Source organism: Thunnus maccoyii, chromosome 16 (assembly GCF_910596095.1).
Source record: "Thunnus maccoyii chromosome 16, fThuMac1.1, whole genome shotgun sequence".
In the NCBI taxonomy this organism is placed as follows: Eukaryota; Metazoa; Chordata; class Actinopteri; order Scombriformes; family Scombridae; genus Thunnus; species Thunnus maccoyii.
In genome coordinates this window covers 18792267-18807545 of record NC_056548.1, presented here as the reverse complement: position 1 = coordinate 18807545, position 15279 = coordinate 18792267, and the positions used below count along the sequence as shown (strand labels likewise).

The 15279-nt window shown below is 44.5% G+C and overlaps 1 protein-coding gene across 2 annotated transcripts in view; it reads left to right on the top strand.

The window, feature by feature from the left end:
- crim1 (cysteine rich transmembrane BMP regulator 1 (chordin-like)) overlaps positions 1–15279 on the top strand; it is a 35550-nt gene that overhangs the window by 5781 nt on the left and 14490 nt on the right. For both annotated transcript variants that reach the window (XM_042388691.1, XM_042388690.1), the window contains exons 4-7: positions 6928–7170; positions 10608–10787; positions 14044–14247; positions 15135–15263. In XM_042388691.1, coding sequence (XP_042244625.1) covers positions 6928–7170; positions 10608–10787; positions 14044–14247; positions 15135–15263 — 756 coding nt within the window. The remainder of the gene's footprint in view (positions 1–6927; positions 7171–10607; positions 10788–14043; positions 14248–15134; positions 15264–15279) is intronic.

Below are 15279 nucleotides of genomic sequence, written 5' to 3'. Positions count from 1 at the left end.
AGTACTTGCAAAAATGTGACGGACAGATGGCATAATGTGCAGCTCTTCACATATGAATGCACTCATGCAGAGTACAGGAAACATAAAGTAGGAGAAGGAGGGAGAGAAAGAGATCTGGGGAGCAAGATTGATGTCATGTGGAAGAAAACAAGAAGGGAAGATGTTGAGAGTGAAAAAGAGAAGGTGTGGATCTGACTGACAGAGAAGCAAAAACAGAAAAAAGTCTCCATTACAAGACATGGGGTTGACCAGACTGTTGATGGAAATATGGAGTGTTGGAGATCCTCAGGCACAGTACACAGTCCTAAGGTGTAAATGCATAGAGTGCAAGATGAATGCTCGCCTTGTGTGGGAGGTAAAAAAGAGAATACAAGAATGTGTGATTACCTCCACTCTTAGCAGTCTTTATTGTCTTGTGTCCCTGGTGGGTTTAGTTTCCCCATTTGGATTGTGAGGTGTCTGGGAGATAGACAGGCGCTAAGTGGTGGCTGCCTCCTGAGTGACATTTGCAAAATTGTACAGGGGTGCCACTGAGTGAACTCACTGAACCTCTGTGTATGTTAGGTGAATCTCATCCTACTCAACATGCATTTCACAGCCAGAAAACTTAACTGAAACCTGGAGAAAATGGTTTGGTGCTGTAGTGAACAGATTAAGTCCAAAGCATGTGACTGTGACGGGTTGTGTTTTTATTCCACATGTTTGTTCTCCTTTTGATACTCAAGGTTCTCTATATCTTTACACTTGTCTGACACTTCAAGTGAAAAACGGCATTTAAGATTTGGAATACTGTGGCAATGTGCAGTGTGTTTAAGATTATTTAATTTTCAAATAACACAAAGGTTATTACTGAACATTTACAGTACAGTTCTGTGGATGTTTATGTTGAGCTATTTACTGAGTAAATCCCACAGGAAGTGTGTTCAACAAACGTAGTTTTGACGTATCATCATTAAAGTCTAGTGTTACAATGAAAGATATACTGCTAGTCTTCTCTGTTTTGTAACTCCCTCATCTCAAAGCCCGAGCCCAATGGATGACAGTTTAAACTCACACCAGTGAAAACTGTAAACAACATTTTTCAGCAGCTTATGAGTTCTCACCGCAACACACACCCACCCCTCTGATGGCCCCTCATTAAGTAAGAGGCCAGGATGTGTGTATGTGTGTGTCTGTTATGTCTTTAAGTATGCATGTGCATGTGGAAAGATGCAAACATGCACATGCTTGTGAGTGTTGATATATCATCACATGTGTGCAACGAGCCTGCATATGTGAGTATCTGAGCCTGTGTGTCTGCATCTGTGTTTGCGCATGTGTCTGTGAGTGATAATTATCTTGTTTGTCTAGATGTCTCGGCAGAGATTTTCTTTTGTCTGTCATCAGCAGGAGTTTCCTCTGTGACCAGACTGGGACTCTGTGGTTAGGATCTTATTCGTTCCGTTCTGTTGGACTCCATAGTGAGTCCAACATCCATCAACCCCTAGTTTTCTTTAGATACAAGCGGTTATTAAGATCTGTGTTAGCATGCCCTGCTAGTGACAGCAAATGTATCCTGTAAACTTGCTCCCATGGCATGAGAGCTCCACTGATCGCATTTGTCTTCACATACAGTGGAACATTAAAGCAGACCTTTTATTCACACCACTTCAAGAAACCCAGTCAGAACATAGATTCTTCTTGGGACCTGTAAACTCACACATGGAAGTGGTTTGGCCCTGGCTTTCTCTCACTTTCATACTGACTCACTCAGTGGTCTTGTCAGTTCATCCCTCTGCTGCGATCTGTTAAAACTCAATGTCAGTGTCTGCTGCTGTTGGCGTACGATCACCTAATGTTGTCTCTTGTATGTTTCGTGGGATCTTGTACTCTGCTGATGTAATACGGCTGCAAGCATTTGGTCAGAAGCAACATGGTGAGCCAGACGTATTACCCACATGTCAGGGAGTAAAGAGGATGTGATAAGTGTAGGAGAGGGAGGGGGAAGGCAGACACAGGAAGATAGGAAATCACAACTGAGGCCAACCATTTTGTTGAGGTATTTGTGTCAAGTACAAGCCCCGGGGTCTTGGTAGGGTGGTGTTTGGTAATTTTACACTCTAGGATGGTTTACATTTTTCATTCATGATAAGGCCCCTAACTGCTATTTTGGAGGAATTCCCCTGCTGTTGCTTGCTGACAGGAACAAGCAACAGCATTCTCTGTAATGGGTTAGGTAATTCATACAACTGCATCACTTCATACAAATGTGATCAGAAGTAGCGATAGTTGAAAACCAAAGGCACAATCAAGCAACTTGGTTTTCTTCCTACTTACTCTCGTAGACTAATAATGGGGATAAAATGGAGTGAATCAGAGTAAAATTTGTTCCTCATAGGTTTGTGGAAGTTCGCAAACAGTTCATCAGACGGGAAGGCAGTGCCTGCTATGATGCTATGGTACAAATTGACTTTGTTCCCACAAATCAACTTGCTCACCTACGCCGCTTCTGTCCTGCCTTTCTGCCCTTGTGAAAGGACTGTTAGTTCTGCTTGGCTTCGCCCTCTTTGTGGCAGGGCTATTACTGGCCGAGCCAGACCGCCGCTGGTTGGCAGGGGCACGAGACGTCTCAGCGTTGTATGTTTGTGTGCTGTCTGCGGAAGCTGCGGCCCCTGTTGTACCCTGCAAGCTGCTTGTTTCCCAGTGTGTGCGTGCATATAAATATAAGGGTGTGGGTAGTGATTTCATAGAAGAAACAAAAATCTTGTGTGGAAATTGAAACAAAGAACTTCCCTGAAAGGATACTGGGATTGCTGTCAACCCACTCACTACTCTCGGTCAGCCGCTAACCAAACCAGACAGCATTAGGCCAGCAGGAAAAGCCAAGACACACACACAAAGTCTTAGACAATTCGTGCATGTCCAGCTCTAACCTTCACTCCTTTCAGTAAATCTGTGCCCAAAACCGCAGCTCATCATCCCAACCATAACCATTAACAAATCAAAGACACCCTGACTGCAGCCTAAGCCAGCGCCTGTTGTTCCCAGGCCTATTTCTCTTATTATCAGCCGTTCGTTTCCTTTTTTTCCCTAAAAGGGAACCGATCACTCTGGCCAAAATCCATACATAACTCAACTGCCTCTTCCACAATTGATTCAGCAGCTGTCTGCACCCCAGGTCTCCCATTGACTTGTTTTCTGCATTTGCTACAGATGAGGGCTGAGTCATTTCTTTTTAGGCACAGAGTCCACTGAGGGTCAGTACACGTGACAGCCGTTTAGTTTTGTTTTCCACTGCTTTATGTACAGTACCCTGGAGTAGAGTATGTCCACCCTTTTCCTATGCATTTTGTGCCAGATATTGTGAAAGACAATGCATGGTGTTGGTCTTTGTCTGAGGATCAGGCCCTTTAGCCTGTTTTAAGTCCCTCTCCCTCACCGTCATTGGCCTAATCTTATTGATCTGACAGCAAGGAAAGGGTGTGTTTCCATGGAATGTACACATGCTACGTACGCTTGTTATGCACACACACACATGCATGAATACATGCATACGTGCTCACCTACACGTGGACTTTCTCATTACCTCACCCAAACATGCTCATTCACAGCTGCAGCGGTGTTGCTTAGGACACTGAGATCACGTTTTTCATCTGCAAATATTCAGCCAAAGCATGAGAGAGCAAGGCGTGCAGGCAGCATACACAAGCCCGCTGGCTTCTGCATGCCCAACTACCTCAAGCTTCTGACCACGGTGTGAAGTTCCCGCCAAGTGTTTCTTCCTGGTGAACCTGTCTGTGCCTTTTGGCCTGGATCCCCTCCCAGACCTGCTCCATAGTCCTACTCACACACGCTGATACACGCAGTGAACAGTGCTAACTTTCTCAGCTGTAACTGCTGGTGGGCACGGGGCCAGGCCCCCACAGCTTTACGTGAGAGACGGCCCTGATGTGTCCCTTTGCAGAGCAACTTTATAAAACCTGAGGACAGACCAGAAACCCACGGAGGGCGGCTGGACTGAGACAGCTTTGTTCTCCGCTGACTTGCTTCCAAAGTCAGTCGGTGAACAGAACTCACATTGTGCGCTTTTTCCATGAGTAAACTCAGGCTGTCAACACAGCCTCCTCTGCCTGTCCGAGCCGCTCTGGTTCGGGGAAAGACTGTGCTCCTTGTACCCTGGCTTGAAGCGAAGAAAAAACCCATTTAGAAAGGAGATGTTTTTCTTTCTTCAATGATCTGCTGAGATGCCAGAAATACGCATTGTTTACAAAAGAGTCCATTCTGTGGTAATGAAGCAATTTCCGTATCCCACCTCTTCCAGACCAGCGTCAGGTGTGTGTGTGTATGTGTGTGTGTGTGTGTGTGGGTGACTGTATATTTTGGAGATTGCGTGTTGAGGTCAAAGGTTTTCCATTCTTTGCTATCTTACTGTTGTACAAGAGCACATGTTGCCTAATCTGCAGAGAGAATTTATCAAGCATACCAAATCAGGCCTTTTGTGTTTGTGCAAGCTGGAGTATGGCCACCATTGTGATACGCAGATTGGTTTTGTGGTTGCTGACTCACTAATTATAGCCGTTTATGCTCAGAGATAGAACACAAACAGCTCAGGATAAAATCCATTTGCTGCTGACTTTTTCTGTGCTCTATTGTGCTTATAAATGTGCCAGTGAGAAAATTATATTAATTGGACTTGCACGGGTTGGACCATTTCCACGGATGGATACAATTCTGTTCATTTGAATGACAATGGTATGTCTGCCAGCTGCTTTTCCCAGCGCACTCTAACCCTAGCCATTATCACAACTGAAAGAGTAATCAGCCTTCTCTGGGACGCATACAATACATTGAAAGTGTTTTTCAGTGCAGAACGTTGTGCAAGATCGTCTCAGGGCAATTTCTATGGCTTTTTTAACAGCGTAAGGTTTTCATATGCAAAGCCGGTCTTCAACTGAGCAGCAGCAGACTGCGTTAGACTTCATTTGAAGTAAAACATTCGCCAATCAGCGCTTCCGACTGAAGTTTATTTAACTCCAGCATAGGAATTAGGCCAAAAACTGTTAAAAGGGTTGTAGCTTCCCTTAAATGAGGGGTTTTACTCACATTTTCTATGACACTATTCAGCTTCAAAGTTTATCAATGAGAGCTTTGTGGTGGTCCTCACTGTTCCCAGGTTGCTTGAATAAACAGTACGGTACAGATACCTCACACTCCTGCTCTATTTATCTGGAGCCAGAAAAATTCAACGTTTCCCTTATCCTCAATTTCATCTGTCAGAAATGTTACCCCCACCCAGCTAAATACAGCAGTCACAGTCTCTGTGTTTTATTCTAGGTCAGGTAGACGTCAAACAACTACTTAAATGCAATGCCAGCATCAGAACAGACCAGAGAGTTCATCTTAAATAGCTGGAATGGATGAGGATAATACAGTATGATTCGGTGGTCCGGCTCAGGAGTTGAGGACTGGCAGAGCAGAATCATCAATCAGGGGATCAGGGGTCTGGACCCCGAACTGCTCACCGGTTCAGTTTCCCCATCTGTTGGCAAATCCCAGAAGGATCCACTTACAGGTCTTCAAATGTCAGGGATGAGGCACATCCTCTGAGAGAATCGTGTTGCGCTGTGGAGACTGAGAAAGCACCAGTCTGGGAAGACCATCAACAACAGCCTCTGGAAACGCTACCAGAACCCCAAGCACTGTTACGCAACCCCGGCCTGTATCATCTCTTTTCCTCAAAAAACCAGATGTATGCAAAGATTGTCAAGTATTCCTTGTAACTAAATCATAATCCACTTAACATAATTTTCTTTTAAAGCGACCATTTCTTGACGCGTTTCATCCTTTAAATGTCAGTAAAGATTTTAATTTGATGTGCAATTACCAGATTTTCCTCATTCTCAGTCATCATACCCCTGTGCTAGTTTAGCTGCCTTTCCAGTCTTCCTCTCAGCTGTCAAAGCGCTACAAAGTGTGTATCTACTGTGCTTTCAGCGGGGGATCTGGGAAATTACTTAGTGATTGACAATTATAGGACAGGACATGAGTCTGTGCTCCCCAACCCCTCTCTTCTGTCTGCATGAATACATTGCAGTGACACTGAGAACCAAAATAAACACGTCCCTTTGGTTTGGGTAATCCAATCTTTGTATGTAGCTACTGTTCTCATACAATGTCGGTACAGAGGGGCCTTCCACTTTTCTTTTCCTGAACCGGCTCCAAAATACACCCCTGAGCCCCTTTGCCCAGATTTCCAGTACCCCTGCACCCCTTTCCCCCCCTAACAAGGGGTATCAGAGCCATTATGTTGGCTCTGGCAAATGTATAGACAAACACATGCTGGTATGCCAAGTGAAGGGGAGATTCTACACTGACAAGAAGAGAAACTCTGTTGAAGGTTGGCTGGTATTAATGGCTGGTTTTAGAACGTGAGGGACTGTTTGGATTGTGAGCCAGGCTGGGTGGGATCAGAGTCCCGTAGACAGGATATGTGGAGAGCCTTGTCGTGTCTAGAGCGCCGCTCTCACTTCTCTGACAGGATGCTGTAAAGCTGTCACAGACTGAATTGGGGATCTGATGACTGTGCACAGAGTTTGTGTTGGGTGAATGTGTGAACTCAGTTTTTAGACCGTAACACGAGTAGCGCTGTTCCAAAGTGGCTCAACTGACATGACGAGGAGGCAGCCTTAACACACACACACACACACACACACAAATGCACACACTTATGCAAGCACAGAAAAATCCATCCTTAATTTAGATGAACAGTGTGGACACTGTCAGAGTGTAAAACAGTTGAAGGTGGTTTTACAGAATTCTTTACAAAGGAGAGGAAAAAATAGAAAGATGCCAACGTTGTGCCTATCCCATTTTTTGTTTGCAAATACTATATGCTGCATACCCACCTGTATCTGAATATGTACGTACATCTGTGTCTGTGTGTTTCAGAGGAGCTGAGGTGTGCCGGGGTGACATGTCCCGATCTGCAGGTGCCGTCCTGCCCCAAGGGCTCAGTCCTGACCAAGAGTTACACACCCCCTGCTGGATGCTGCCCCTCCCTACCACCACAGTGCACTTGCGACCTCCGTGCCTGCCACAAGCCCCAGTGCCCGAGCGGACAACGTGCCGTGCCACTCAGCCAAGCCAGTGGCCAGCCAGGAGACTGCTGTGACGTCTTTGAGTGCCAAAAAGGTGATTGCGCTGAACTGCACGCTACACAGTCTGTTTCGATTGGTCTCCCACTGCGGTTAGCTATGGCACAGCTGGTGTGAGATTCATCGCCTTTGGGATGGCAATTATTTTCCTTGCAGTAATGCTTTCCTCCCTGCTGACTAATGTTCACAGATGATAAGGAGAGTTGCTGATTGGATAATTACTGTTGGGCTGTTTATCAGGCTGGGCTGATGCCTCCCAGGGTTAACACCATGGTTCAAAGACATTTTTCAGGGGGTGTATTTGCAAATATTTCTATTTGCGTGAAAGGAGATTGAATATAATGGGCTTTTCAAAGCAGATTGTGATTGTTGCATCTTGCACCATTTTTTTACCTGGTGAAAAAGAGACAGGGGAAAGAAAAGTGAGAGAGTAGATGTTGATCACATACAGAGGGACTTCAGTGCTCTCTGATGTGGGGCAAAGGCAACCAGGAGAGTCAGGAAGGCAGGGAGGGGACCTGCGGTATAGGTCTGTTTACTCTGCACTCCCAACAAATATTCGCTGTTTTACCAACAGAACAAATTCCCATTCTGGCCCCTCCACATGTATAAATGAGTGCCGTGTCCCGGAATTAATGGACTTAACAAGCCCAGTGACCAGAAAAGTGCTTAGGCTATGAATTTGCTCAACAGAAGTGCAGTGTCAAAGGGTTCCTGTCTGGTCACACGTCCAAAGGGAAAAGGTTCAACAGTTCATTGATGGGAATGCTTTTTATGTGCTCCATTCTGCCAGTGGGGAGGGTAATCGAGTCCGGCAGGCCGGCGGGGGCTGAATGGCAGCCGTGGGGGCCATGGGATCAGTGTTTTGATAACAAGTGTCTGCTGCTCTTTGGGCCTGGGGCTTGATGCCTTTTGTGCTGCCCCTACTGTCCGTTAGGCCTGCATGACTGCGCGCCGTGTCAGAAAGCTCCACGGACAGGGACATGGACAAGGACATGCACTGTCCGCTCCTGCAGAGGCCTTTAAAGCACTGGCTACAAATACTGTTACTTCTACATAGAAAGTCTAAGTTGCTTTCAAATACCATACCTATCCTCTAATGGAACACTTTAACGCGGCCCCCCATTGTCTCTGCGTGTCAGACTTGGACTGATTAACTTGTTTCCATTGCCCACTTGGCTGCGTGCTCATATTTAGTCAGGGTCAGTGTGTGCAGTGACAATAAGCCCCACCTGTGTGTTTTGGCCTCCATCAACGAAAGAGTCTTTCCACTGTTGGCTGGAGAAGGACTATATCTGGGTGGCAGAGCAAACCTGGCAGCGCCATCCTGACCTGATGTCATCTGATGTTCCAGATGATCCTGTTTGATTCTGTTTAACTGTGGTCTGCTGTTTATCAACACTTCAGCTGGCTCATATTCTGCATACGTTCCCCGTAGGCAGCCCTGGATGCAAAGTACATTCAGGGCTGCACATGTTCTTTTGAGATTTACACCAGTGTTAAGCAAGAGGGCTGAGATCACCACACTAATGGTTCTCAGGAAGCTCAGCTTGAGTTTGTTATAAACACGCAACAACCATGTCCTCAGAAGTTGATGGGTGGTTGTGTCAGTTACATAAGTCAAACTCATATTTCTACATTGTCATTTGATATTTTAAACTGATGCTCAAAAGCATCACTGTAAAGTTGTCAATAATAAATCCCATCATTAGCCTTCTCTGGGAAAAAGTCATGTTTACCATGGTTTGCTTTATTTGCCTGTAAACCACAAGAAGCACCAGTATGACAGTCCATTTTGAATGATTTAGACAGGCTTAGGACCAATGTTTTGTGGCCCATCCATCTCCACATCCAATCCTCACCTCAATTTAGAGAAGACTGAACATCACAAAGCATGACTGGAATTTAGACTCTGTGCCGCAAGTTGTTTTAGGGATTACCATTAACAAACACTGCGGAAATCACATGTGAGCATCCCCTCATGTGACTTCCTATTGCTTCTGTGAGCGTTAAAAAACGTTGCCGTGCCTTTTGATTTAGGCCAGCTAAAGTGCTTATTGCATTTTCTCTGCTTGGTTTTGTTGCACGCAAAGCGGGACAGCAGGAATACTGAATGAGAGAGGGACAGAAAGATGGCAGGGAAGAGAATAAAAGATCAACAAATCCCCCACTCTACTTTCAACTCAGTTAGCCCACCTGCTTTGTATTAGAGTGCAGCGCTGGTTGTTGGGAAGCATGGGGTCATCGGCGCAGACACTTTGAGTCTGCACTTAAAGATATGGTGTACAGATGCCGCTCTCATGTATAGGAACCACTGGCCCCACATGTGCTCGCATCTGCGCCATACATTTACAAATCTGAGTAGTGTAGCTACTCCTCTGTGAGTCTGGAGACTTTCTTACATAACCACATTGCCTCACTTCCCTCATGATAAAGTGTGTTTGATGAGAATTTACTGTGTGGTTAGGCAAGATCTTATAATGATGAGTCAACCAAACCACCATGGTACATTTGAACACGTAATCCAGAATTACCACTTAAATGTTATGCTGTAATCTTCCTGTTCCTTTGACCACAAACTACCATCATTCATTTTAAATAATTAATAACATTTGTTTCACTTTTTAGAAATTGCAACTGATTATGTTATTATAAGTATTTTTCTGCTTTTCTTTCACTTAGTTTTTTTTTTCTTTTACAGTACACAGACAGACTTACAAACACAAGCACACACACATTCATGTCCGGGTTCACACACTTTCAGGTCAAGGTTTTCCTGTCTGTATTCAGGCTTTACTGGGCATGTTGTCTAGACACAAGGCCAGACCTTGATTTTCCAAAGGTGGTGTAACTAAGCTCATTTTATTTCATAGTAGGGGGAACAGAGCTAAAAGAGGTTATAAGGGCTTGGATGCTTTTGGGAAAGGAAGGCCAGAGCATTGATTCACTCCACCTGCCACCAGCAGACCGAGCCCAGATTCTGCCAAAGCTTCAGACCCACTACTGTTTTCTTTTACTCTACACTGCAAGTGTCCAACGCCTTTTCAAGGCTTGATAGATCCCTGTGAAATTCCTCCTCATCGACTTGGCTTTATTGTCTGATAAATGCCATTCCACCCCACAGGCATAACCTCAGCCATCAGTGTCTACCTCAGCACCATTTGGTTCTGATAAACATTTCCATCAATAGCAGGAAATGAATGGATGTTTATGCATTTGTAATTGATTGTATACAGTTGGGACATTCTTGCAATGATCGAGGTTGACATTTGTGATGAAAAACGCATTTTTCTGTCATATAGTCATGAGCACAAAACTCTGTGTTAATCCCCGCCAAATGTGATAGACACCTGACAGTGCACAGTGCCCTCATTCGTAAACCGCAGTGTGCAAGGCATTATCATCCCCACATGGTGTTAATTTTAAGGTTGACGGCATCTGTCTGATTCTTCTTTTCCTTCTTCTTCTTCTCAGTGTCTCCCAAGTGTGTCCACAATGGGAAGGAGTTCTCAGAGGGGGAAGTGTACCGCATGGACCCCTGCTGGCTGTGTCAGTGTCGAGGAGGAATCTCCTTCTGCTCCAAGGCAGAGTGCGCTGAGCTGGACTGTGAAAACTTCTACATTCCTGAGGGCGAGTGTTGCCCTGTCTGCATAGGTACACTCATTCATCTTTGTTCTATGCTGCGATGCTTGCACATTTTATCATAATGTTTTTTTAGATCAGAAATATATGGCATTATCATGGCCTATTAAATATAAATATTCTGATTTACACTTTTGAGGTTTAAGCAGCTGGTGATGTGACAGGGAAGCTGGTGTGGTTAGCTAGAAGAGTGGAAAGTTGATACAGGAGAGGTATCAAGGTATCAAAATCCACCTTGCCTGACACTTACCTTCAATGACCCTACCTTAATGGCTTCCTCATATAACTAGCTTCCACAGTTGTTAACATACCTGGCATAGAAGAGGCGCACCAGAGAGCCAGTCAGGGATTCATTTCCACTGGGGAGACTTAAGAACATAAAAACCCTCTTTCTTTCAGAGTGTACTGCTTGGCTTTGTGATATCTGGCTCTGGCTTGATGGGGGGGGGGGGGTTGGGGGGAGACCCACTCACAAAAACACATGTGCTCAAAGCCAGGTAGGGAGCTCTGATATGTGCTCTTGGGATTGTTAAAAAATGGGGTTGCAGCGCATATGGCGACCACATTACAGTCTGCCAGAAGCCAGTGGATGGAGACGGTAGCCAGCTCCGGACTCTGCCAGCGTGGCTAAAGTTGAACGGGCGCATGAGAGGGACAAAGACGAAGAGCAAGTACGCAGAGGAGAACTTGTTAGGTCAGTTGTTGAAGGTACACCTGGAATGTGCAGGCATTTAGATAGAGTGGAATGCTTTCATCTTTTTCTCATGGAAAGCTGTTTTTACTTACCACTGTGGAGAATTTAAACTGTACTCTTAATGTGGATTAAGAGATGTATAGGTTACCTTGATGTTTGATCAAAATGACCACATGCAATGTGAAAGGGGCCGTTTGTACTGATAAACCCGCAGAGTATTAGAAGCAGCAGCAGGTATAGCTGTTTTCAGCAAAATAGATCTGATAAACCCGATGTAGACTGCCTGCCAAGCACCAGACATCAGACAGACAAAGTTAGCAACCAGCACGTGTACATAGTGGAGCATTTACTGTAGGAGCTAAAAAGATGGATATTTTTCTCAGAAGTTGGTGGAGACCAAAACAGAGCTAAAACAAGAGTGAATATAGGATTTACATTGGTCAGGTCACCTGAAAAATGACTCCAAACAAGTGCTAATGTTGTTCTGTGTCTGCTGGATGTGTAAAAGGTATTTGCTAACAAAATGACCCAATAGGCCAAAAGCAGGTTAAATTAACCTATGTATTGTGTCAGGATAGGTAAAGGGTAACAATATATTGCTTTCTACATGTTAAAGTCAATTTACCTGAAATGCAGAGTATTACTAAGCCTTTGAAAACAGTTCTAGAGGAAGTCAAGTCTGAGAAAATTGCTCAAGTTTAATCTCAGTTTTGGCTTGATGACACATTTTTAACAGAAAGCAAACTCTCCCATGTTGGCATCAAGTTGCATTATGGAAAGTGTAGGATCGTAGGTTTTTGGGGCTTCATCCTTACTGTGGATGAATAATCATGGTAATCTTTACTTCTGCTCCATCAATTTCAACCACTCTCTTTTTGTTCTGTCTCCCAGGAGTCCAAAGTGAAACACTAAAATCCTGGAGTGACCCTTTAAAGTTTCACTTTGAGGATAATAGTGTAGCATGCATGAGGTGCACACAATAAGAAGAGAAAGGGACAGAGAAAATAGATCAGGCTGTTCAGGTAATCGCAGCCAGATGGACAGAACCTCAGCAGCCAAAACTCCGCTGGGATCAGATAGGGCAAATAAGACTCCTGTGCACAGTACACAGCACCTTTTCTCCCTCTAACACACATTCAGTAAGCCATACCAAACACATAAACACACAGAAATATGTGCACACCTTTGTTTCACAGTGACACACAGAGAAAATGCTGAGACCACCCTCTAACTTGCCTCTGTTACCAATAAACAGTGTAACAGAAACAATTAAAACTGTTTATAGTAAATGTTGAAAACATGACAAAAATGTTCCCAGAACAGGACTCAGGCATCATACGTCACCGCAAGCTGAGCAGAATGGCTTCCCAGATTGGCTCTTAAACTGTTCCAAACTTAATGGGTCCAGCTTAAGACTAATGGCTACAGATCCCAATTTTTTTAAATGTGCTTTCTTTGCTTTGGAGTGAAATTTATGGTATCAAACTCTGACCTGGCCTTTGACCTTCAGGGTCACAGCAGAAACACACATAGATGAGTTCAAGCTTTCAGTCAAGAGGGGAGTCGACACTGTAGGGACAGGCACTTATGAACGTCAACACACTTGCTGTGTTTCCAATTAGGCTAACAAATTTCTCTCTAGATGAACAGAGCCAAGTCTCAGAGCTCGTCTGTCTTATTATCTCCGCCAGACGTAGGCCTGGAGGGGATCATGCGTTGTGTGTGTGTGTATGCGTGTGTCCATGTGTGTATCTGTCTGCAGTTAATCTCGCATGTTACTAATATAGCCTAATATTTTTTATACACATTTATGACTATATGCTCAAGGACGTCTCCTTGCTGCGGTGATTCACAGTTTTTGAAAAACCCATTTTATAATACCATTCCTTATGGGCCTATCGTAAAGCTTAGACTTTAGTCTTTTCAGCAGTCCTTGTCTTTTTACGATATGTGTTGCAACAAGGCTTTTCTGGCAATCGTCTAGGCTAAAAACAAGGCCTACCTAGTCTGTTGCAGGCCACATTTTGGCCTTGGTTGTGGCTCAAAAACTGACATCATAAAAAAGTTATGTCTCATCTTGAACCAAAGCATCTGCAGATTAATTCCATATCCGATATGTTATGATCCACTAAAGTTATGCACGATACGAGAGGAAAAAATCCTTGTTTCTGTTATCTTTGCTCCCATCTTGACTGTACACACCTAGAGGAGATCTGCACTCTACTGAGTGCACTCTTCTAGTTTCAACTTAAATCCCTTCGTATGTTGTCGCTAAGCCAGGGACCTCTCCCCAGTCCACTTATATGTAGATAAGACATAGAGACAGGCCATCCAGTTAGCTCCCTCATGGAGTATCCTGCTTCACCCAGCTCTGCTCTCCTGTAACTCAATTACAGTAGAATATGTTGTATAAGATACATTGGACTGAAGCTCTGAGTTTAAATTCTGTTTGTGGTAGCCAAACCAAACTAAACTTTTGACAAACATTTGAGCAAAGATTCAGATCAAAGATTCCTCTTCTCTCTCACTTTGCTCCCTAACCTACCCTGCATATGTCTTTCTTTGTCCTCTCAGATGTGGAGTTACTGTCGATGGACAGCACTAAGGCCAGTTGCTGGGTGAATAATAAGCTGCGAGCCCATGAGGAGCAGTGGAAAGAGGACGACTGCACCTTCTGCCAATGTGTGGATGGGGAACCGCACTGCACAGCCATGGCCTGCAAACAGAGCTGCCAGAACCCCGTCAAGATCCCTGGAGAATGCTGTCCCTTCTGTGAAGGTATAGAGACTTGTATTGGTCTGGAAAAAACGAAATGCACTTGTTTTATATTTATCACAACTAATGTATGGCTGATATTTATATGAGCTACACATTAGCACACATACCACATGTAGGAGGCTCCTGTGGCCCCGCAGCTTTGCCACAGAGGCCATGTCGGCATGGGCTCATTAAAGGGGAGGCCACGGAGCATTCTTCAAGCTGCAGGGTCCTTTGTGTTCCTTTATTACCCTTGCCCGCCAAAATGAGACCCACCTGTGTGTGTGAGGCTGCGGCATGCTTTTAACACAAGAGGCTGCATAATTGAAGTGGATCCTTTTTTTGTGAGCGTAATTAGTTACAGCTCGTTGGGCTGCTCCTCCCATCGAACGTGGCAAGAGACGTTTGATGGTAAATAGCTATGGTGCATGTATGTGTGTGTACAATGTGTGTTTTTCTAAACAATCGTAAATTGTGGGGCTTCACAATACAGTTGGCCCTGATTCAAGAGGGTCTGAGCATTCCCAAAGCCTTATTTCAATCTAGGGGACACTCTATTATATTCGCTAAAGATGCTCTTTACACACAACCTATTAATGGGAGACAGATCAGCACAATAAGACAGAGAGGTACAATACCTCTTACAGTGCGACCCACCCTGGTGTAATTGCTCTGCATTTATCTGTAATTACTGTTTACTCCAAAATAAGAGCAGTGTGAATAGGTGGCTATTACATTTGGCACAAAAAGCACAGATGAGGTATTACACCTGAGGGGATCTCAGCACACGTAAAAAAAAGAAAGAAGTCTGAAATGAACCACTTTTTCATGTTTGTTTTTTACTTTGAATGTTGATGCTGTCATGTAAAATACCAACCCGTCTCCGTCATTTCGTTTTTGTTCTCCAGAGCCTTCTTATGAAACAGTTAGCCCCATGCTGTGTCCTCCCCTGGAAAACTGTTCTCTGTCAGGGAATGACTGCCCGTATGGCTTCCATCAAGACAAAAATGGATGTCTGCTCTGCCAGTGTCTCAACAGTAAGTTCACTCTCCT